Source organism: Genypterus blacodes, unplaced genomic scaffold (genome assembly GCF_046128005.1).
Source record: "Genypterus blacodes isolate CSIRO-AG114 ecotype Tasmania unplaced genomic scaffold, CSIRO-AGI_Gbla_v1 ptg000158l_1, whole genome shotgun sequence".
In the NCBI taxonomy this organism is placed as follows: Eukaryota; Metazoa; Chordata; class Actinopteri; order Ophidiiformes; family Ophidiidae; genus Genypterus; species Genypterus blacodes.
Genome location: NW_027466959.1, coordinates 759,349 through 781,767, shown reverse-complemented (window position 1 = coordinate 781,767; position 22,419 = coordinate 759,349). Strand labels below are relative to the sequence as shown.

Below are 22,419 nucleotides of genomic sequence, written 5' to 3'. Positions count from 1 at the left end.
CATGTTTCTACCTTTTTATCACTGAACAGCCATCTGAGCTTTCATCTGTTTCATGTCCAAGCATAGATTTGAGTCCACCAGATCTTTAATGCTGATCCAGAAAAAGGAAAATTATTTTGAGGTTAGTGTCACCTTTGGGAAAGAAGAAGGAAACCTGTTCAAACCTTGGAAAACTGGAAAAAACACTTTTGTATTCCTGAATCTGCCCTCAGATCTGAATCTGCAACAAAATTTGCTTTTTGGGGCAAACCAACCCTTCAGCAAGAAATGAAGGAATTAAATTTGTTCTTAGTCGTTCAAATCACTCTTAATATTCAGTCATGTTCATAATAAATCACCAGTGGGAAACAAAACAAATGAAAACATTGAGGCATGAACATGATGCAGTAGATTAGAATGACCACTAGGGGGCAGAAGAATCACTGAGGCAGGAATTAAAAAAATCTGAACAAAATACAATCTTTATTTGTTATATACATTACATACAATGCAATACTACAAGGCTTTCTACACGTTCAGCTTATCCACAGAGCAGTACTGACTGATCCAAGAGCACCAGCCTGAAAACTCCTGAGTCCCACCAAGGGAGGGGCGGGGGGGGGGCACAGAGGGTGGGATGGAGGGGAAACAAGGACACACACACACCCTCCCATCCAGCAGACTGGGCGGTGACCAGATTCACCCTTAAGATCAGAGCCAGAAGTGAAGTAGTATTTGGCATTGTGTTTTTACAAAAAGGTGCTTTTTTTTATTCTGGCACAGAAGGAAAGCGCTACAGCTAGGGGGCGATGAAGAGCAAAGAGAGGGCAAATAGGAGGAAGAAGCCATAAGCACGGCTTGGGTTTAAGCTCTGGGGTTTTTTTATTTTTTTATTTAGCCATTATGAGGGCTGTAGAAGCATTGGGCAACACACACACTCATGCGCACACACACACAGTCATCCTCCTCCAGCCAAGGAAAACACACATTGACCAAATGAACATTGAGCAACAGTGTTTGTCCATTATAAAGTAAGAGCAAAGTGCTTGAGGTTTTATTTTTGGGGTGGAGGGAAACACTGGCACCGGACTGGGATCGGTCTGTTTGTTTAGGGCGATGATGTCACCACAGCAGGTTAGAGAGACATAAGGAGAGGATTGGTTTGTTTTACAGTCAGAATGTTTACATGCAGGTTAAAAGCTTTGATTAAACTCCAAAACCATTCCTTCACCTGACGCCTCTCCTCATGCTCCGACTACACAACATGTCCTGTGTATGTGAAGGAGGTCTGGACCCGCTTGTACATGTCCAACTCATGTCATACTAAACTTCTGCATGTAAGCGAATGTGAATGGGATCAGTGTTTGTTGACGTCGTGTCAGAGGTGTCGATTCAGCTCAGTGGTAACTAGGAACACAGTCACTGGTGCTGCTTAAGTGTTGTGTGTGTGTGTGTGTGTGTGTGTGTGTGTGTGTTGGCGTGTGTGTGTTGGCGTGTGTGTGTTGGCGTGTGTGTGTGTGTGTGTGTGTGTGTGTGTGTGTGTGTGTGTGTGTGTGTGTGTGTGTGTGTGTTACAGAACAAGATGGAGGTGCGTCTTACACTGTGGCCATGTGTGTGTTGTGTGTGTGAGTGGGACTAAATGTTACACAATCAGCACTCGTTCAATCAGAAAGCTACACAAGGAAGAAACCAAACTCTTTTACCCCATTCTGCCCTTTTTCTTTGTTTCAATGTTTCTTTATAATAATAATAATATTGATTCTGTATATTATACACACATTATGTACACATCATAGTGGTTAACAGTCATTGGGAGTCATTCAACTTAAATACAGATCACAATGTTCTGATGCATCACAGTTGTCAAAAGTAAATGTCGGCTCAGGAGACGGAACGGTTTGTGAGAGAGCGGCGAGGACGATGAACACCCCCCGCCCCAACCCACACAGTCTCATAGCAACCATCACCGGCTGCTTTCTTAAGGTGGCACCGCAGCAGATTCTAACTAAGGTCCCTTCTCAGGCTCAAGCTGGACTTCCATAATTTGACCAAAACTTTCAGAACCTTGCATAATTCTTCCAAACATTTTCTAATTCCATTAATTTGCCAGGGTTTCCATAACAACAGAAACCCTGCAGAAGGCTGACGGTGACGCAACGTGACATTATCTATGAGTGTGTGTGTCCTGCTTCAATGTAAACACAGACATCAAAGCGTCCACTCCAGCAGGACATGAGAGACATTCAGCCGGACACCGAGGACTCTAACCACGCGTCTCTAACATGATGGTCGCCGAGTGTTTGGGGCAGAAATGGACAGGAAGCTGCGACTTTGACGGAAGCTTGGGAGGAGAGGAAGCTAAAGCCCGAGGTGATCCAACAAATAAACCTTCACTTCATCTACAACAGCAGGTAATCAGTCCAATCAGAAACAAAACAAAACAACCAACCACCTTCATGAAGCTGCTTTATATGTACATTTACATATTCTACACAGCATCAAACCCCCTGGACATGCATGGCTGAGGACTTTACTTTAAGTGCTGTAATCTGGAGCAGTAAATCAAAACAATACAGCCTCTTAAATACTACTGTTCATGTTGATTTCCATATATATTAAATGTAATATTTGCGGATTATTCCTTTATTGTGTCTCGGTCACTTCTAGAACAATAAGTGCCACCTTCCCTCTCTCCTCTGCGAGGCCCACTGGGTCATAAAGGGAGAAGTGTTAAGGAGCAAAGCAAACTAACTAAAGCCTCGACAAAACAGAAGAGGGGCGGTCGTGTAAAAGCACAAAGACCCTGCAGGCGTGACACACCAGAGAATGGGGCTCACGCACGCACGCACGCACGCACGCACGCACGCACGCACGCACGCACGCACGCACGCACGCACGCCTACCTTCAAGTCAGCTAAACACTCCTGACCTTCTTCGTGTTGCTGAAGGAGCCCTGACCTCTGTTGTGCACCATGTGTGTGTGTGTGTGTGGAGCGGTGAGGTCATTGTTTTTGGCAGAACATTTACTGGAAAAAATAAAATAAAAACAACAACAAGCAATATTTGGCAGAGTTTAGAGTTTCTGTGTTCTGTGATTTGTTTTCATTCTTAATCGACGAGGAAGAGGGGAGGAAAATAAAGACACGCCCCCTTTAGACACCATGGAGTTTAAAAACACAGTGTTATCTGATCCCTGTCAGCCCATCGTGTGTGTGTGTGTGTGTGTGTGTGTGTTAGTTACGGCTCTCAGTGGTGGGATGGAGGTAGGCGGGGGTCTCGGTGTGATCCCACAGGCAGGGTTCAGGGAATAGAAAAATATCTGGTCTCTTGTCTCCTTCACCCAATAACGGAGTTCCAGCGGGTGCTCAGTCAGTCTGGTCGGTGGGTGGGTGAGCCTGATGGGTGGGGTGGTGAGGGCGGGGCTAGAGGGTGATGAGATCCACCAAGTTGCCCTTGGGTGGCGTCATGCTGTCCGGGAAGAAGTTGACGAGCGTGTCGAAGAGCTGCGTCCGCTGAGCATACGTCTGGTCTACGTCTGAGAAGCCTGAGAGAGAGAGAGAGAGAGAGAGAGAGAGCGAGCGAGAGCGAGAGAGAGTGTGTGTGTGACAGAGACAAAGAGAGAGAAAGAGAGTGTAAGACAGAGGGTGTGGCTGCTCAAGGTGACACTGCAATGTTTGAGTGTGTGAGGGTGCCTGTGTTTGTGGAGGGTGAACTTGTAGTTAGCTCTTCTTTACCCCGGCTCATTCAGGCTCTTACCCAGTGGGATGAAGTCAGAGCTGGACTTGAAGAGAGCCGAGGGCAGGAGCTGAAACTGAAGCACAAGATGTTAAGAGTCACAGACGTTCAAAGCTGCTGAGCAAACAGAAATGAAGGTGGAACACAGCGTCTGATGTTCCACTGTCACGTAAACGACAAACAGAACCAAGTGAAAGCTGCAGAACCTCTTTGGTCTCGTCGGGGTCGGTGTGGTCTACGGTCAGCGACAGGTCGTTCTGCAGGTACTTCAGTGCGCTCAGTGGCTCAGACTGGGCTTTCTCCTCAAACCTGAACATTCAGAACACACACACAAACACACACACACAGACAGACACATGAGGGGCTGCAGCTACTACAGACAACCACTGGGTGGCGACAGAACCAAAGAAATACACCATAACCTCTCTGTGACTTTCCAAAGAGACTTTCACAGTAAAAAATAAATAAATTCAAGTGATCTTCCCACATTTGCTCAGAAAGCAGACCTGTATTTCCTGATGAGGTATCTGCAGTGGCGGAGCAGGTACTCCTTAGAGGGGCGACACAGTTTGAGGGACCAGAAGTCGTCCAGGCGCATCTTTGGAGAGCAAGACTTCCCAGGGTTTCCACCAAACAGGTAATGCACCTGGACACACACACACACACACACACACACACACACACACACACACACACACACACACACACACACACACACACACACACACACACACACACACACACACACACACACACACACACACACACACACACACACACACACACACACACACACACACACACACACACACACACACACACACACACACACACACACACAAAGCAGAGAGTTAAACACACACTGTGGTCAAAAACATTTCAAAACTTTAAGAAATGAACACAAAACCAACAAGACCCAAAGTAAACACATAAAACAGCCCAAAAATAACTCAAACAAAATGAAATAAACAGTTATATTCACTTCCACTCAACCGAATGTGCTTCACTCCTTCCCTAAGGATGCTGGGATCATGAACTCATCATCACACAGTTTAGGAAGAAGTCCAAACAGAATACAAACACTTTATATTTTGATGTTATGGCCAAAATGACCAAAAACTGTACTGAAGATGAGAAATGTTGTGTTGTTCGTTAGTAAGTGTGGTGATGCAAGCTGGAGAACAATGATGTCTTGTAGAACTTGTTACATTAACACTCGAGTACAGAATTACCATATGGATGCATATTCATGATTTGGAGATTCATTTCTGATTTGATGACTTTCTAAAGCAAACATTGTTGCTCTGTGTGTGTGTGTGTGTGTGTGTGTGTGTGTGTGTGTGTGTGTGTGTGTGTGTGTGTGTGTGTGTACCTTGTGCATCTCATCATAGACCAGCTGGTGTGCAAATCGTGGACACGGCTCCTCCTCCTGCAGAGCCTTGCTCGGGTTTTCTTTCACAGCCTGATCGTTCTTGTACACACATGACCTGAGAGGGACACACGTGCACACACACGCGCACGCACGCATAATGAAAGACAGGACGCTAAATGTTTATTTACGTGACAGTTAGAAAATTCTCCGAAGGCTCAAGCAAGACAAAATATATAATAATCAGAATATTATGCATGCACACCCACAAACACACACTGGAGGAAGGAGCAGTGAGCACACACACACACACGCGCACACACACATTATGCTACAAGTGTCTCACTGACTTATTTCACTGGACATTGAGTACCAGGACAGCAACTGAAACCAATGTACTGGAACAGGGAGGGCTGCAGCCTGACAGCCTGTTCTTTCACAACAACTGATCCAAACATCAAGGAGACACGTGTGTGTGTGCGTGTGTGTGTGTGCTCTCACACACCGACACACAGAGACATGAGCAAGGAGAACATGCCGTTCACTGGGTGGAGGGCTGAAGGATTACAAGCTCTGTCTAAAGATGTCAGGATACTCTGAGATAAAATGATCTCTCTCTGTGTGTGTGTGTGTGTGTGTGTGTGTGTGTGTGTGTGTGTGTGTGTGTGTGTGTGTGTGTGTGTGTGTGTGTGTGTGTGTGATAAAGCATATTGCCTTAAATAGAACTGAAGTTAAATATGCATGTAAACACACAAGCGTTTCATCATTCTGACACACACTCCTACCAGTTGTTGCGGGCGATGTCGTAGATCCAGAAGGAGTTGCGGACGTTCTCTTCGCGCTTGTCCTTGTCCTTGCTGAGGCCGGACAGGACGTGGATCTCGTTGAGCTCGGGGTCGATGGTGGCTCTCTGGGTGAAGCCCGTCATCGGCACTACACAGGCAGAAGGGGACAACAGTGGGAAAGGCAGGGAGGTCAGATTTCAGATGACATCATTTCAGCTCGTCTGATGAGCAGAAACACGGGAGGAAGATGGCAGCCTGGAGTTCAACAAGCTCCATAAATAAACTTCTTTCTAAACTGAAGAACGTCAGAGTCAAGGCTATGAAAGCAAACCGCTTGATAGCATAGCAACACGCCGCCATGGTAACAAGGCCGGCCCGAAGACACGACGCAACCGACACTCAGATTCAGGTCGTGTGGTTATCAGACGCTGACATAACACAGCTGTCTTACTACGGTTACAGGTCGCTGTGTTTGAAGAATCAAAGGTTTGTCTTTCCTGTGCAGCTCAGAAACAGGCCGACCACAGATGAATACATTATAATATCTAATAATAAAGCACTGCTACATTACCTACAAGCTCTTTCTCTGCGTTCAAAAGGAAGTGGTTTCAATTGCAAGTTCATACTTTCCCCATAAAGAGTGCATGCAGAGGAGGAAGCAGAAGGAGCAGGAAATTTATGATTGGCTGCAGACAGTTTGGCACCGAATCCAGCCGGTCAGCATTGCAGCCGATCTCTGCTGTGACAAACTGCTGCTGCTGCTGCTGTCGGCTTCATTCACAACTACTGCAGCATCCAGAGTCAGGAGGGAGGATGAACCAGCCAGGAGAGAAGATCGCTTTTATTTAACCACATTTAACACATGGTTGATGTCCAGGCAAAGGTGCAGCAGATGAGGTTTCAAACACGACACTGACTGACAACACTGAACTAATGAGTTTAATCCCAATTAACTAGATATGAGGAGAAACTTCTCTGCTGATATCAAAGTGCCTCCACACACACAGAGGCTGCCAGTGTTCATGTTATCTGTGATCTGTATCTGCAGATGGAAATGAAGAGATCAGAGATAATGCTGCAGTGCCAGGTTTGATCTGTGGTGTAAACATGTGAGAGTGATTGTGTGTGTGGGTGTGAGAGAAAGAGAGAGAGAGAGAGAGAGAGAGAGAGAGAGAGAGAGAGAGAGAGAGACATTCCTGCTTCTGCTTCCTTCCTCAATATCTTCTGTTCTCACTGTTCCATTCTAATTCTTCATCTACTCTCATACAGTCCAGTCTGTCTGTACACATCTTCCGTCTCCGCCTCATCCCTTTCTCTTCCTCCCCTCCCTCCCTCCCTCCCTCCCTCCCTCCCTCCCTGACGGTTGCGGGCTGTAACAAAGGCGAGAGGTCTGCAGACAGACAGAGGCCTGTTTATACTGAGGTGGAGCCGAGTGCAGAGCAGACATGGCAGTCTATCTGTCTATCAGAGCAGGAAGTGTCTTCATGCTGCCAGAGCTTTTCTGACCAGTCACTGCACACAATCTGTCCCATCTCGCCTCATACGGGCGCAGGAGGCCCCGCCTACTTCTGCGGACATCCTCACCAGCAGAATCCAAACGCAGCAGACCCATCTGCACGTCTGGAGCTTGTTTATTTTGGAACCGCAGGCTTTATTCTTTTAAAAATTACCCATGATGCTTTTGGGGCAGCTACACAAAAACAATCCCACCAAACTGCGGGGATCAGGTGATGTCACTTACAAAGAGAGTGTGTGTGTGTTTGTAGCTGTGCTGCCTGGAACACATTGGTATCAGACAGAAGGAAACAAAAGCACAGCGACACAAAGCTTTAGCGTCACAAAACACCAACAGAAGTGGGAGGGGAGTTTTTCTCAATCGGTTTGGCCTGCACTAAACTGAATGGGGAAGTCCGCTGACCTTACACGCTAAATTCTGTTTACTAAACCTGCTCAGCATGTAGAGACAGCTGGGGAACCACGCAGGTACCAGACTCAGCTCTGCAGACGGCCCGGTAATCAGTCTGCATAAGGACTAACCACGCTTCCCATCACAGTGAGCACGTACGGCAGAGGAGTCTCACCCATGCCCGAGTCCTTCTTGGTGCCGTCTGATATTATCTCCACGTGATTCCCGTCGACATCGTAGCTGAAGAAATCATTGAGGTACGTCTTTGACCTCTGACCGCCGAACACGTAGAGGCAGCGGTTTCTCTGCAGAGGACACAAACACAGATGTAAACAAAGAGGCAAAGATGGAAGAAGGAGCCAAACATCTCTATCTGAGTGAACTCACGGTGTGGAAGAGCATGCAGTGCCCGATGCGGGACTGGACATCCTCTGGGCCGGCGTTACAGGAGTCTTCCCTCAGCAGGCTCCAGGTCGCGGCCTGGCAGTGGTAGGCGTAGAGGCCGCTGAACTGAGGCTCCGACGTCCGACTGTCCTCCACGCTGCCGTTACAGGTCAGGATCCGACCTCCAAACGTGTAGATCATGTGCTTCTCTGAGTCCATGCACATCTGGAGGAGAGGAAGAGGAGTGAGGAGGAGGAAAATATGATGCTTATATCCTCTGGGCTTAATATGGAAGGAGTGAAGGTACGATCGGAGTGGAGGTCTCTCTCTTGTCTTACCTGGTGGTCAAACACCAACTTGGGCCCTCCGTCAGCCGAAGTGTCCTCGCTGAGTAGCGTCCAGGTATTGGCGTCGATGTCGTAGCGATAGAAGTCACTCTTCAGGGACTTGCTGTTCCGGACGCTGGAGTCCAGGTAGCGGCCCAGCGTGTAGATCTGACGCCGCTGGGAGTCGATGCACATCTTGTGGCAGGAGCGGGCGCTTGGACCGCTCTGATGGAAAAACAAGAATACAATCTTATATAATATATTCTTATATAAAGGTGTGTTTGTGTGTATTATTAGAAAGGAAATCATTGAGAGCTTAAGGTACGCTGCAAAGTCACGATTCACAGCCAAAGCTAAATGTTTCCCTGACATCTTTAGAGGTTAAATGAAAGCTTCAGTCAGTCAGACAGTGAGTGATTTACCTTTACCATATGATGTGCCATCTGTTTTCAAATTTAAAAACAAATCCATCCTAGAAATCCATCATGAATCATTATGGAGAGGTTTAAGAATGCAGCGGCCTCGTCTCTCTCTCTCTCTATCTGCTCACCTCTTTCTCTGTGTCTCTGGAGATGCAGGCCCACTGGTTCTCCTGAACGCTGTAGGCCCAGAAGTCTGCCAGGTCCTGTGTTCCGTCCCAGCCTCCGAACAGGTACACCGTCTCTGCAGGGCAAAGACACAAACACCACATCACCAAGAGCGCCATGGTTACACAACAGTAAACCTCACATCTTCGGCTGTCGAATCATGAGTGTCACACTCTCAACTAATGTGGGAGGACCTGCTTACTCCATCTAGAATGGGACTGGTGGAGCGAAGTCAAATGCAAACTACACACTGTCTTGTTCTCATCTCGCTCTCATCCAGTCTAAGGTCACACACAGGGTCCACTTCTCCAAATAAACAATACAGTATCTGTTCAAACCCACACTGCGATCTAAGCCACGCCTCTCTGCCTTCTTGCAGTGGAAATCCCTCACCCCTCGCTCTATCTCACACTGGCTGAGGGACACAATTTGTTAAACTTGAGAAAATCAAACACACACACTGAGGGCACTGATGAGATCTATCACACATAGACACAACCGTTTCCTTCCTACTTCACAGATCTACAGGCTATGCCAGACTAATGACTGGAGACTTAAACACCAAATAGGTTGTGTATCACTGGCGGGCCAGGATGGGTGTGTGTGAATGTGGGGGTGTGTGACTGTGAGGCTGTTAGGGTGCGTCGAGTCTTCAGGTGGGATTTCTTCCCTTTTTTGGTTTCCTCCTTTCTCCCTCCCCGTGTCTCCTCCCCCTCTTTTCCTTCTGCTCCGTTTTTTCCCACCACAGCCCGTTATGATGCCAGCCGAAGCCGCCTGCCCTGATGTACGTATGATGTCATCCTGTAAAGTCTGCACCTGCGAAACACTGATGTCATCTTAAACTCTGAGACCGCACTACTGTGTCACCTCTACATGTGGCTCTCTGCTGTCAGGCCCTGTTTGTCTCCCTGTTGTCTTTATCAACATGAACATTACACAGCCTGTTTCTCTTCAGGGTTTCAGTTCTCTTCTCTCTCTTCTTCTCTCTCTTCTTCTCTCTCTGCCTCTCTCCCCGCCAAATAAATAATCCGTAAGTAACCAAAGTGTTATCTGTTGATTTGACACATCTGTTTTAATTTAAGCCTTAATGAAGCGAGTGGCTTTCACCTATTGTCCCTCTAACACCAGGACATGTGACCTCTGTGCCACACGCTGGTGTTGAAACTCTAATGAACTTGTTTGTTGCTGGGAACAACGAGCAGACATGACTTGGAAGTTGCAATTGCGTCACAGACTTGCGTAGGAGGAAATCACTTCTGCCTTTACTGATGCAATTTCAACCCCGAGCGCAGGCTGGACAGCGTGTTCTAAAAGCCAGAGAGGATGTAATGACTAAGTGGTTCTGTTGGGTAGAAGGCCAAAAGTGTCCACATACATTTGGCCAGAGTCGTTTCAGCTTTGCATCAAGAACCAACGGGGACGAGGAAAACTAAATGACATTAAAGTGGGACACACACACACACACACACACACACACACACACACACACACACAGGCTGTGTGTCCAAACAAAAAGGCCTGATGAATAAGCTCTGAGGAGGAGGAACGCCATCAGGATCCTTTCTGTTTTGGTGGTGATGAAGAGGAGTGGAGAATAAGAACTTCAATTGATTAAATAGTGACGGAGCTCTACAATTGTGTGTGTGTGTGTGTGTGTGTGTGTGTGTGTGTGTGTGTGTGTGTGTGTGTGTGTGTGTGTGTGTGTGTGTGTGATGAGTCATAACAACATCAGTCATAACACTGGCTGCGTGGGTCTCACCAGTCTGGACGTCAATGACCATTTGATGTCCTCCCCTCATCCCCGGCCTGTTGTCGTCACCGTCACCTGCAGGGGAGAGGAAGAAGCAGGGGGAAGGGTAGAGCGAGGGGAGAGCGAGGGGAGAGCGAGGGGAGAACGGTGAATGGGTAGGAAGATGGGAGGGGCAGAGACGAGGGCATTGGTTGAGCTACAAGGAGGCCAAGCGTTCCCGGGGAGACTAAATGTTTGACGGAACTGGAAGTGACTCCCTACTTGAATAGCTGGTCTCGCTGTTGACGTCGTCTCGGCTGGGTTCTTGGGGAGTTGTGACTTTGTTACATTTGGGAATGATCTGACTCCACCTGGGCTTGTACTCCTGCTGGCTGATGTACTGGTTGAACAAACCGTCTAGCAAGGGAAGACAAAAGAAATGAGTTTTGATCACCACAAGCAGAATCCAGGAATCCAGGCAGAACATGTGAAAGATTGGCATGACTAATTCTGTGGCCGTCCGCCAGGGTCTGGTACCTCTCACAGCTTTGTCTATGAGCTCCTCGCAGGCATCAAAGTCCCCTCGCAGCACCAGCCGGTCGTGCAGGTGTGTGAGCATGGGGTGCTCCAGGGCTATCCGGGTCTTCTTCTGCAGCGACTCGAAGGCCTCTGTGTAGTTGTGCTGCCGAAAGTGCTTGAGGCAAAGGCGGATGGCTTCCTGTTCTCTGTACTACAAACGGACACGGTGTCGAGAAAACAGTTACACATTAACAAACCCGGGCCGGTGGATTCAACCGTTACAAATGATAAAATACTCCCAACATTTCAGGATGCTAAGGGAATCAAACAGAACAAACACAACCTTCCACACTCCGGTGCAACAGTTCAGCCAGGCAATATTGATTTATTTCAAAGGGAGAGAATAGAAATGTTTTCATCTCGGCAGTAGTTCCGACGCTCACAGCTCTCTGCCCACATCCTCATCCTCCGCTCGTCCTCACCTTGCTGTACCAGTTAAGGCAGGGCTGAACCACGTCAGGGTCTTCAATGCCGTGCAGCTCGATGTACCAGATGCTGAAGTTAAAACTGGGACCCCATGACATAAGAGGCACTGAGACACAAGAGAAGAAGAACAGAATGAGTTTCATGTTGCCATTCCACAGAAATGATCATCTTGCTTCTTTAATTCAGTGGAGAATAACAAAAGACTCTCAAAGCTCTCACCTATTTTGATGAATCTGCAGGGAAACATCTGCTCGTCGATCTTGTGCTTTAAAGTGAACGTTTCCTTGTTGTAGTCATTCTTAAGGCCACTGGGAGAAGAAGATGAAGAAGAAGAAGAAGAAGAGGAGAATGGAGATGTGAAGTAAACATTACTGGGCTGAGATGATAGTTTCCTCTGTGCAGTGGGTGAAGAAGCTGATCCACTACAATCTCTCCTGTTCTTCAGCAGACTGGAGGTCGTGAGACAAAGACTCCACAGAAGGTCACATGCTCTCACCTGGACAGAAGCTCCGTCATGTTCTCTTCGCTCATTCCGCCAAACACTTTAAACTTCTTTAGGTTGCAGACGTGGGTCTTCTCATACTTCCCAAAGGTGATGCTCTGAACAATCGCTGGCCTTTCCAGTTTTAAGATTAAAAACTGGAGCGAAAGAGAGCAGGGAAAAAGAGGAGAGGAGACATAAAAGAGGACAAGGGGAATAAGTTAGAGTTATGATGATGTGAGTGTGTGTGTGTGGAGGACGATCGGCCACAGTGACAAGATCTGCTCATTATCTAAACGACTCCAGCAGAGTCTATCTACTCGTTCAGGTAAGTGGCGTTGGATGCAATCTATGAGCCGCATCCACGCGTCCCTGCTGCTTTAACAAGACGGGACATCTAGCAACAAATCACTGGCGTCCATTAGGCTGCAGCGAGATGAAACCTCAGGATGGAGCTTTTGATTAAATGAGCCACTCCGTCGCACAAAGGTACAGGTGTAGCTCTGCATCTTATCAATCCTTTTACAGCCATTTGTCCGTCTGAATCCAAGGTGGAACTCTAATGAATAATATCTCTAATAAAGCACACAGCCTTCAATTCAACTTCACTTTTTAGAAATCATTACAAGAAGAACTCCAGGCAAATATGAGGACTAATTGGTATTGATCAGGCATTGATCTTGTTCCGTCACCGCCTGTTGTCACTGCACAGCCTCTACAGTTCAGCCTGATCCTCCCGTCAGGACAATATTTACACAAACATGTCCACCTGATGCTACTTCCTTGTGTGTGGCAGTGACACTTTTAGTTTGCGTCACATTTGTTACAGCTCAATTTCAAACAATACAAAATGTGGACGCCATTAAAGGATCCAGCCTGTAAGCAGCTCAGTTACATTACAGGTCCAGAACAGGTTTGACTTCAGAAAACTTCATTTTAAGACAACCGTTTTCCATTTTCAATCAAATATGAACAGCAACAAAGAAAAATACTTTTAATCTGACATAATGTTGCTTTTAAAAAGTGGAATTTACAAAAACCAATAGCATTTCTAATCAATCAGTATCTAGTAACGTGTCTCACTGTCACACATCTATCTTGTAGCATCAGCTCTGAGCACACACACACACTCTCTGTTTACCAGCCGCAGTCTCACTGTATGCTGTGAGATTGTTCCCTGGCATGTTTATGTCTCGTAGCGAGCGGTTAACCATTGTTTTTAAGCTTTGCTTCCTCTTGTTCTTTCACTTTTAACCTCAGAATCAGACCGTCTGCCACACAGATGCTGCAGTGGGTCATTGAGTTTAAACGATACAAACCGAGACAACTTGTAACTTGAACAGGAGGCAAATATTTTCACATGATAAATCATTTGGGAATTGATGTTTAGCCTCAAATATCAGAGATCCCCCCCCTGTGAGCCTTTTCCGACGATCATGTCACACGTGTTTGAGTCGCACTTCATGTGATCTGCACAGGAAGAGCGACGTACAGCTGCAGTTACACATTCAAGTAACGAGTACAAAGCTGTGGTCCTATGCATTTGTGTTTGAGAGACAACTGCTGCCTGATGTAATGTGGTGTTGTCAGTCCTCTAAGTAGAGCTGTATGGAATCTGTGTGAAACCTCTTTACATTCTTTCCTCAGAGTTCCATTTGATTTAATTTGACACCAATTCTGTTCTATTTTTCCCCTAGATTCAGGAGACGTCACAACAATTGAACATAAGACTGCATTATACTGCTCACATAAAGAGCAGAAACACTGAACAACACTAACAAGGCTCTGATGAACAAAGCTGTGCGTCCATTCAAATGTTTACATCTCCATTGACGTACATATTGTCTGCCTCTTTGTTTTGTTTTGCTATTTGTTTTTATTGTAGCAAACATTTGACATGACATTGTGCATACAATTGTAGGATATTTTGGAGATCATTTTTATACAGAAAGAGGGGGAAGAGGAGAGAGAGCGACAGAGAGGAGGAAGGTGATGTAGGAAGGAAGGTTGTACCATTAACACTTTTGTTGTTGTTAAACATTTAAAGTAGACCCTGAGGTAGAATACAAGTAGATTGAAATTGCAATGAGCTCATATGGTAAACACAGCATTCACAGGATGATGTCCAACAGCCATGTAGGCTAGCACAAATACAGTTAGTAGACTGAGAGACGTTTGTGCAAAACCCAGCATACAAGCATGAAGCTAAAGAGGTGAGTGAAGCACATGGAGCCACATGTGAACCTTAGTTCTTACATTCTCACAGCATTCAGCTTATTTGATCGATTGACCAGTGACTGGTTGGATCAGGAATACTTTGACCAACTCATTAGTGACCAGCCTGAGACACACTCATAGAGGTGGGGAATCAGCCAGGTGTGTAAACAGAAGAGTGCACACAAAACCAGCGGGCAGAAGCTCGACTCCAGCAGAAGAAGACATCCAGTGAGGACTGTGACGTTATGTACTTTACTGTACTCCGGACTTTAATTAACCACATTCCTACTGACCCAGTTCATGTACCTGAGACCATGTGTGTGTGTGTGTGCAGCAGTGGACCTACCTGTGGAGGGTAGTTGCTCTCTGAAGACCACCTGGAAGACTGATCATTAGGTTTATCCACCAAGATATTCCTAGACAGACGTCAGACAGAAGAGCTTGTTTATCTCTCAGCAATCATAAATGTGTAACATGCAGCATAACCGCATGAGACAAGATGATCTGTGTGCAACAAAAGAGTCTGAAGTGACCGATAGATTGTTGCAGTTGCTGTCAAATGCACGTAGGCAGGTGGATCAGCAACAGGCTAACGCCATCAGAGATGTCCCCTCATTTGTTTATTTGTTTGTTGCCATGAATACTCTTTCCGTTAGGGTTGTGCAGGTAGCTGGCTAAGATGACATCAGTTCTACATGGCACGTAAACAGCTAATGTCGCTGAACAGACTGGTTAGATAACAAAATAGCTGCTGACTTTAGCGTTTAGCCGGAGAGGGTAGGGTTCGATTTTCACATCATCGGTTGCCGGCTTGATGTATTTTCACGATCCGCTTTAACGCGGAGAGGTTTGGACTTGACAAAAACACGATTTGACAAAACAAACCCACGAACATGTGTGTGCATGACGATATTAGTCTAAACTCAGCATCACCTGCGCGTTGGAATGTGAAGACAAGCTCAGATGCCTGTAGTTATAAATGTATTCATGTATTTATCGCAGGTAAATAACTCCTGCTAAATGCGTGTGTGTAATATTATTTCACAGGAGGTAATTAAAGCCTTCTGGCGCTACTTTGCGTCCAAGTGCTTCAGAATAACAACAGCAGCACGGGCATCGGGCGGCCGCGGCGTCTAAACCGAACGCCCATTTAGCTCGACAAAGCTAAGTGACGAAGCTAGCCGGGCGAGCTAGGCCGGGCGGGCCGGCTGGAGGAGACAGCGGAGCGCAGGGGCGACAGGAGGCCGCCGGTAACCGCACAAACTAATGCAAACCGCGGGCCAACTCGTGTGTACGTTACTCACTCGGGTAAATATGTGGAGGAGTACGAGCTCCACTTAAAAACGCTGAAAGTGAGCACTCTGCTCTCAGGGACGACAGCCATCTTGATGCAGATAATAACAGCTAGCAGCTAGCAGAGCGCGAGCGGTGACGTCCCTTAAAGGCACAGTACACCGCGCTGCTTATTTATATATTTATAAATGTTTATCCTTATAATGGAAGAGGGAATCGTATTAATCCTATGATGTAAACTTGGAAATATACTAATGTCATTTTGATTAATGCAATTGCATTGATATGCTTTTTAAAATATATTTTTAATTATAATTATACAGATATATGGGGGAAAATAAATGTCTTATGTCTATATTGAACTGTGTATTTTTGTAATTGATCTACAATACATCAAGTACATACAGAATGTTTGGAAATATAGTATATTTGATTATATGCAATGCTCCTGCTATTTTCACACTCAATTGCACAACACTCCATCTGCCATTGGCACTGTGGATGCTGTACTTTGTGTAGTTTAGCCACAGGCCTGTTCTGTCCATCACATCCAATCACATCCTATGCAGTTTGATCCTATTCTATACCATCCTATTCCATCATATCCCGCCCCATTCCATCATATTGTATTGGTATTGGTATTGCTTGGCTGTAGCACAGTGTCCTTGAGAGAGAATAAAGTGCTGTTATTGTTCCACTTCTAAAGATGATCTCAGTGTTGCACTTGATGGCGAGTCATTATAGTTTACAGGGTGAATGAATCATCTGGTGAGTAATGTGAATTCCAGTTAACTGTAGTCTTATTCAGACTTACAGTTATTGTGCTAATGCCTCTTCCTCCCTCCACCCCCGGTACGCTCACTTTTTATCATCAAGAAGTGCCAATAAAAGTGTCTATTGTTCACTGCGCTGCCCTTTTTTTCAGCTTGGTTTTGGTGTTGCGGTGCCCTTGCTTTAATATTCACAGAGCTCTCAGTCGCTCTATCTGCTCTTTTGCTCACAAGAATAAACATTTCCTTTTAATAAAGCCATCAAGGATTTCTCTCCGCTCATTGTTTTGTACTTTTTGTTTTTAATATTTAATATTTTAAAAAATCAGTACTCAATAATGACTGCCTGGCAAGAGGCAAAAAAAGAAACTAAAACAGGAACCAAATTAAATTAAATATCTTTTTGAATCCTTTTGTCAGTTTATCAACAAAATGATTAATTTATCAATAATTTCCGCCTCTTGAAAATCAATATGGATAGATGATGGAATGTTAGTGTCATACTTTGTCATAGGGTTGCAGCACAAGGAGCCACTTGTGCTTGGCAGTCCCACATCCTCAGCCAGTCAGCTCAGGCAGGGGAATGAGAGGAGCACAAAAGGCTGGGGGAGCGGGGAGGTGTCACAGTGATTTGGTTGATCACAGTTGTAATCCCCTCTCATTCATATCACAGGGGGTCTACAAGCCTCCGACACCCCAGATCTATGGTCACATGGTCCTGATTACCAGTCAAATGGATTGAAACCTGCAGCAGGAGAATATCTAGTCACATTATACGGATGAGTTGATCTTTGTGACAGCCTGAATGAACAGTTCTTATTAGTAACAATCCATCTCCTCTTGTTTTTGGCTCATGGCAGGATTCAACACTGAATAAAACAAAATGCTACAGTGAGATATTTGCACTTGTCAGGCATTTTGTTAGTAACAAGTGCCTTAAAATAAGAAACAATACAGGCAGTTGATACACTTAAGAAAATGAACAAACTTTATTAAAAAGTTGAAAGCCAGACTCAACAATACGGTCATTTGTTAAGATGGAGACTTTTCAGTGCGGACGCCACAGAGTAGGGAGAGGCTACAAACAGAGACTGAACCATTTTAACACTGCACCTTAATATCCCACATCATCTAATATCTACCACGTCTGGTTGATCTATTTCCATGAAATCCTAGATTTTGATGAATCATTAGACGTAGGCCTCTCCCAGGCTTGGTGATGTGAAATGAATGATAATGCCATTTCTTGGAAAGTGCACGTCCAGCATTTGGCAGGGCCCAGTGTTCACTTACTGCAAATGGAAGGGAACAGGCCACTGGGAACAGAAGTGAGAATGGTTTTGCTATTGACGTACCCTGGCAAACATGGCAGAGTCCTTCATCTAATGCAGAGGTAAAGTGTGTAAGTCTCCCATGCTGTTTGTAGAGTACAGGATAGTGGATGGAGTCAGTTTGTCTTGTTTTCTTTTTCTCTTTCCTAGATGCTGCCACAGCTTTCATTATTTTATGTTTTCCTACATTTTTGGCTAACAGTAAAAAAGTATATTTGCCTCAAAGCCTGCAAACAGAATGAAGAAGTGGACCTGCTGCTAATAAGACACTGTCAGTTTTGAGTTTTTATGGAGAGTCATCAGGAGAACTGGATTCAGGCTCAGGGTGTGATGTGAGGTGGGCAGAGAGAGTGTGTGTGTGTGTGTGTGTTTGTGTGTGAGAGAGAGAGAGAGAGAGAGAGTACATCTGATGCTATAATGAGATCAGCTGTGCTTCCCCAAAGGGTTAGTCACTGGATGATGATGTCATAATGATGTTGTTTTGGGAAGAAACAACGAAAGGCAGAGTCCAAATGAACACCATAGTCATTATTGATAAACTATTGGCTTATCATTGCCATTAATAACAACTTTATCTTTCATCATCACGATCACTAATGAAATAGCATTATTTTCATTATTATTTCATTATCAGCATCACAACACGAAACGCCATCTTGATTATCATAATCAGCGCATCACCATTATCATCATCATCATCATTTCATCTCCATCTGAGATATACATTATGTACATTATCTACATCACCATCATGCTCTCATCTTATCCACATCACTACTAGATTCAATCATCATCCTCATCATCATCACCACGACCATCCAACTATCATACATAATTTACATAATCATAACTATCTTCACCATCCATCCTCTAGTCTAGTAATCATTCCATTCATCGCAGTCATCATCATCATCATCACCATCATCACCATCACCATCCAACCTCGCCACCACAAACACCATTCCTCAATTTCATCTTCATCTTCTTCTTCATCACCACCATCACTGGTATCATCATCAGCAGTCGGATCTGATGAAGGTCCTGTTGGTGGAGTTTACTGAAAGGCCAGCGTCTCATTTCTCCAGGACGCGCACTGCCCGCCGTGTGCGCGCACGATGCGCATCACGTGGGAGGTCCCTTTAAGTTTCCATTGACAGAGGCCCGAGCGTGTCACATGGACATGATATAACGAAAAGGCAGGAACAGAGAGCCGGAGTGTGCGCTCTGCTGATGGAAAGGGGGTCAGAATGTACGCAGTCGCGCCGCCAGCCAGCCAGCAGCTTCTGCCGGGAGAGCGAGTCGAGTCGGGCCGATGACTGCGGCTCATCAGGCGGGAACTCCCCATTCGCAGTCGCACCTGCCAGCTATGACACGCACTTTAAAAAGAGGAGGAAAATGTCGCCTGTAAGTGCGCGTTTATTCCGTCTTCGCCCCAGAGCCGGAGAGGAGCGCGTTTCAGCGTGAGTGAAGTTATTTCTAACAGCTCGGCTGATGTGGGATTGGCTGTGTGTCGCTGCCGCAGGTGCGCTTGTGTGTGTTCGCTGGTCGGCTGCTTTATTCCACTGAGCCCCATCCATCTCTCGGGCTGTGGAAAGTGTGTATTTTTGGAGAGAAAGCTGTGTTCCTGCAGGAAGGATTCTTGACTGTGTGCCCTGAGTCTCTCTTTTTTTCGCATTCTGTTCGCCAGTGTCCGCATTCCAGGTGGTGTTGCGCACATAGAAATTGAAGTTGAAGTAAACAAGTGAGATTCAGGCCTGAGCGTGGAGCATTACACTGTGTTTTGATCTGCAGGATGGACTGCAAACATCCCGTCGCTCCGTTACAAACCCGACCGGAGGCTGCAACGTCCCGATGACAGGAAAAAGTGAAGTTGTTGATAATAATGTTTGACATTTATAGCAACTCTACATTATCAGAATAAGTCGTATGATATTATAATAGCCTACTACTTATAAAGATTAAGAATTAAATTTGGAAATGACGACGCAAAGTGGGGAAAGACAAATGCATAATTGCTGCGTGATGAATGTAAACATAGCATCATTTATAATTCATCATGTATGACCGCGGGGCACGTTTACAAATGTGTCAATAGTCATCATCAGTGAGGAAAACAAGGAAACCACCTGCCTGCATGTATGCAAAGAGCACGACTCCACACGCACACATACACACACACACGCACGCACGCACGCACGCACACACACACACACACACACACACACACACACGCACACGCACACACACACTGCACCTTTGTATTTCGCTGATTCATGTAACAAGGCAACAACATCTGCTCGTATTGATGACAGTTCAAAGAAAAGTGGATTTTGGCTGCAGTCACAGGCTCACGCAGTAGGGGGTGCGGTGAGGGGAGGGGAGGGGGAGGGGGGGGGAGGGAGGAAGAGGAGGGGAGATGTGAAGCAGATCTCTCTTTGGTTGATGGTTCCAAGATCAGCAGCAGCAGCAGCTCCCAGTAAGACTCAGGATCAGAAGCCGACACTTAACTTGCTGTGACAGTCATCTTTTTTGCGCTGTATTTTAAGCTGGAATACCTTGGAACTGCCTTAATACAACTACCATCCACACTTCAACATCGGTGCAATAAAGTCACACAAAGTAGGTGTTAGTGTCTCAGATTTGAGCCTAAGCTTGGTTTGACTTGCGCTATTATGAAGCCATTTCAGTTTGGAGTCAGTATTAAAGGCTTGATCCATTTCAAGTAAGTTTTTAAGTTCCCCCATATATGTTAGTTGTTCAATATTCAGCAGCTGTATGTATTAAAGGCATTTTCTAGTATGGAGTTTGTGGTATAAGCTTTAAATTCCAGCACAGGCATCCTGCAATAGCAATGAGTGACTGCGTCGTTTTGCATTCTACCAAGAACACAGACACAATTAACTTTAAGGAAGTGTGTAATGTAGTTTGTGTTTTTGTCTGGCTTCAGGTTCCTGATTCTGTAGAATTGTGTGGCTCATCATTTCCATTGTTATTGTTGTCTCCATTTTCCTTTAACCTACTAAACAGGTTTTCTCCGAATTAACAGATCATTTTTCATCTCCTGCTTGCTAAATGAATCAATACATGTTAGACAGCAATTATGGGCAAAGGTGGAAGACGAGTGAACTTTACAGCTGCCTGGTGTTTACTAGAGGTTGGGTTTCTGCTGTAATCTTGCAACATTGCATCAGTCCTGTACTGCTGTAGCTCTTGACAGAACCAACCGGTCATCTTTTGGATCTGTAAGCAGATCCGGAGCCACAGAGCTCCACCAATAAACTCCAACAGTGCAGGGAAATGCTTGGAATGGCTGCAGAGTGCCACTTGAGTCCAGCCGTGATTACATGATTTGTGAGTTTTGATGTGTGTGTTCATGTTTCTGTGTCGTTGCCATCTGCGTCACAGACTGGGTCAGATGTTTGTCAACCTCTTTGCCTCAGCAAATGCATCGGTTTCACTCTGAAGTGTGTCGTTTCCTCTGGTATTGTGTGTTAAAGACCGGCGCTGTGTCATTCAGCAATCCTCCACCCAGTTTGTGCTACTATATCTTCTTCTATTTATCCTTCTCACTAAATCCGTCTCTGGCTTGGGGTCTTGTTCGCCTCATGAGCACTGCGGCAGAAAATCTTCGCAAATGAGCCCATGACTTGTTCCTCTCCGTAGTGTATTTGCTGAATAATTGAATTAAACGGTGGATTCTTCCCTGGATTGATGCGACTCTGTGTGTGTGTGTGTGTGTGTGTGTGTGTGTGTGTGTGTGTGTGTGTGTGTGTGCAGCTCAAACGCCAGCTGTGAAAGTTATATTTCCTCTGGGTTTATGCGGTCATAATTAGTTGCCCCCATGTGACTTGCTCTGTGTGTGTGCGTGTGTGTGTGTGTGTATGTGTATGCCGGAGTGTGCCTGCAAGCATGGGTGTGCTTGTGTTTACATGAGAGCCCGACCAGGAAGTGACGCAGAAAGCAGCAGAGGGGTGAGATGTGCAGACTGTACTCTGCTGCAGAGAGAGAGAGAGAGAGAGAGAGAGAGAGAGAGAGATAGAGAGATAGAGAGAAAGGGGACAGGAAAACCACAGACAGATTTAAACAGAGAGAGACAGAAACTAACCTACGGCTTTATTTATTTCTGCTGTTGATTGCAGGATGGTTGCACCACTGCTGCCCCTGGATCCACTGTAAACAAACACAAAACAATAAAACATGAATCATGTTCTGCATAGATCAGATAAGTGCTTACTGGATTATGAAATGTGTTTACGCTCCTCTGCCCACTATTAAAGCAGCATGTTTGTCCAGCTTTGAGCTCAACCTCCCTGCTATTCACACTCAGCTCATCACCTTGCCGGCCAGCTGCCTCCCCAGACCGGAGCCGACTCCAACTTCCTCGGCTGTTGGAGTCTTTCTTAAGAGCCTGGGCAATAAACACTCCTCAAATATTTCCTCTGCAAACCTTGGATTTCCTACAGGACGGAACATGGCCCCGGGCTGACGGTTCTCAATATAGCAATGAAAGGCGCAAAGAGCC

At 45.8% G+C, this 22,419-nt stretch overlaps 1 protein-coding gene across 2 annotated transcripts; it reads right to left on the bottom strand.

Annotated features, from left to right (window-relative positions):
• Positions 1 to 448: 448 nt before the first annotated feature.
• Positions 449 to 15,933, bottom strand: mkln1 (muskelin 1, intracellular mediator containing kelch motifs). Of its 2 annotated transcripts, XM_076167444.1 has the most exons (18): positions 15,808 to 15,933; positions 14,850 to 14,919; positions 12,302 to 12,444; positions 12,025 to 12,113; positions 11,802 to 11,911; positions 11,338 to 11,530; positions 11,083 to 11,217; positions 10,831 to 10,896; positions 9,035 to 9,147; positions 8,497 to 8,709; positions 8,162 to 8,383; positions 7,950 to 8,079; positions 5,869 to 6,016; positions 5,087 to 5,201; positions 4,221 to 4,360; positions 3,921 to 4,023; positions 3,736 to 3,790; positions 449 to 3,523 (listed from the first exon to the last, which is right to left on the bottom strand). In XM_076167444.1, the coding sequence occupies exons 1-18, from the start codon at positions 15,885 to 15,887 to the stop codon at positions 3,402 to 3,404; spliced, it is 2,247 nt and encodes a 748-aa protein (XP_076023559.1). In that variant the 5' UTR covers positions 15,888 to 15,933; the 3' UTR covers positions 449 to 3,401. The 2 variants fall into 2 exon arrangements, with proteins under 2 accessions (XP_076023559.1, XP_076023560.1); XM_076167445.1 differs by lacking the exons at positions 14,850 to 14,919; positions 15,808 to 15,933 and adding an exon at positions 13,370 to 13,457.
• Positions 15,934 to 22,419: the final 6,486 nt, after the last annotated feature.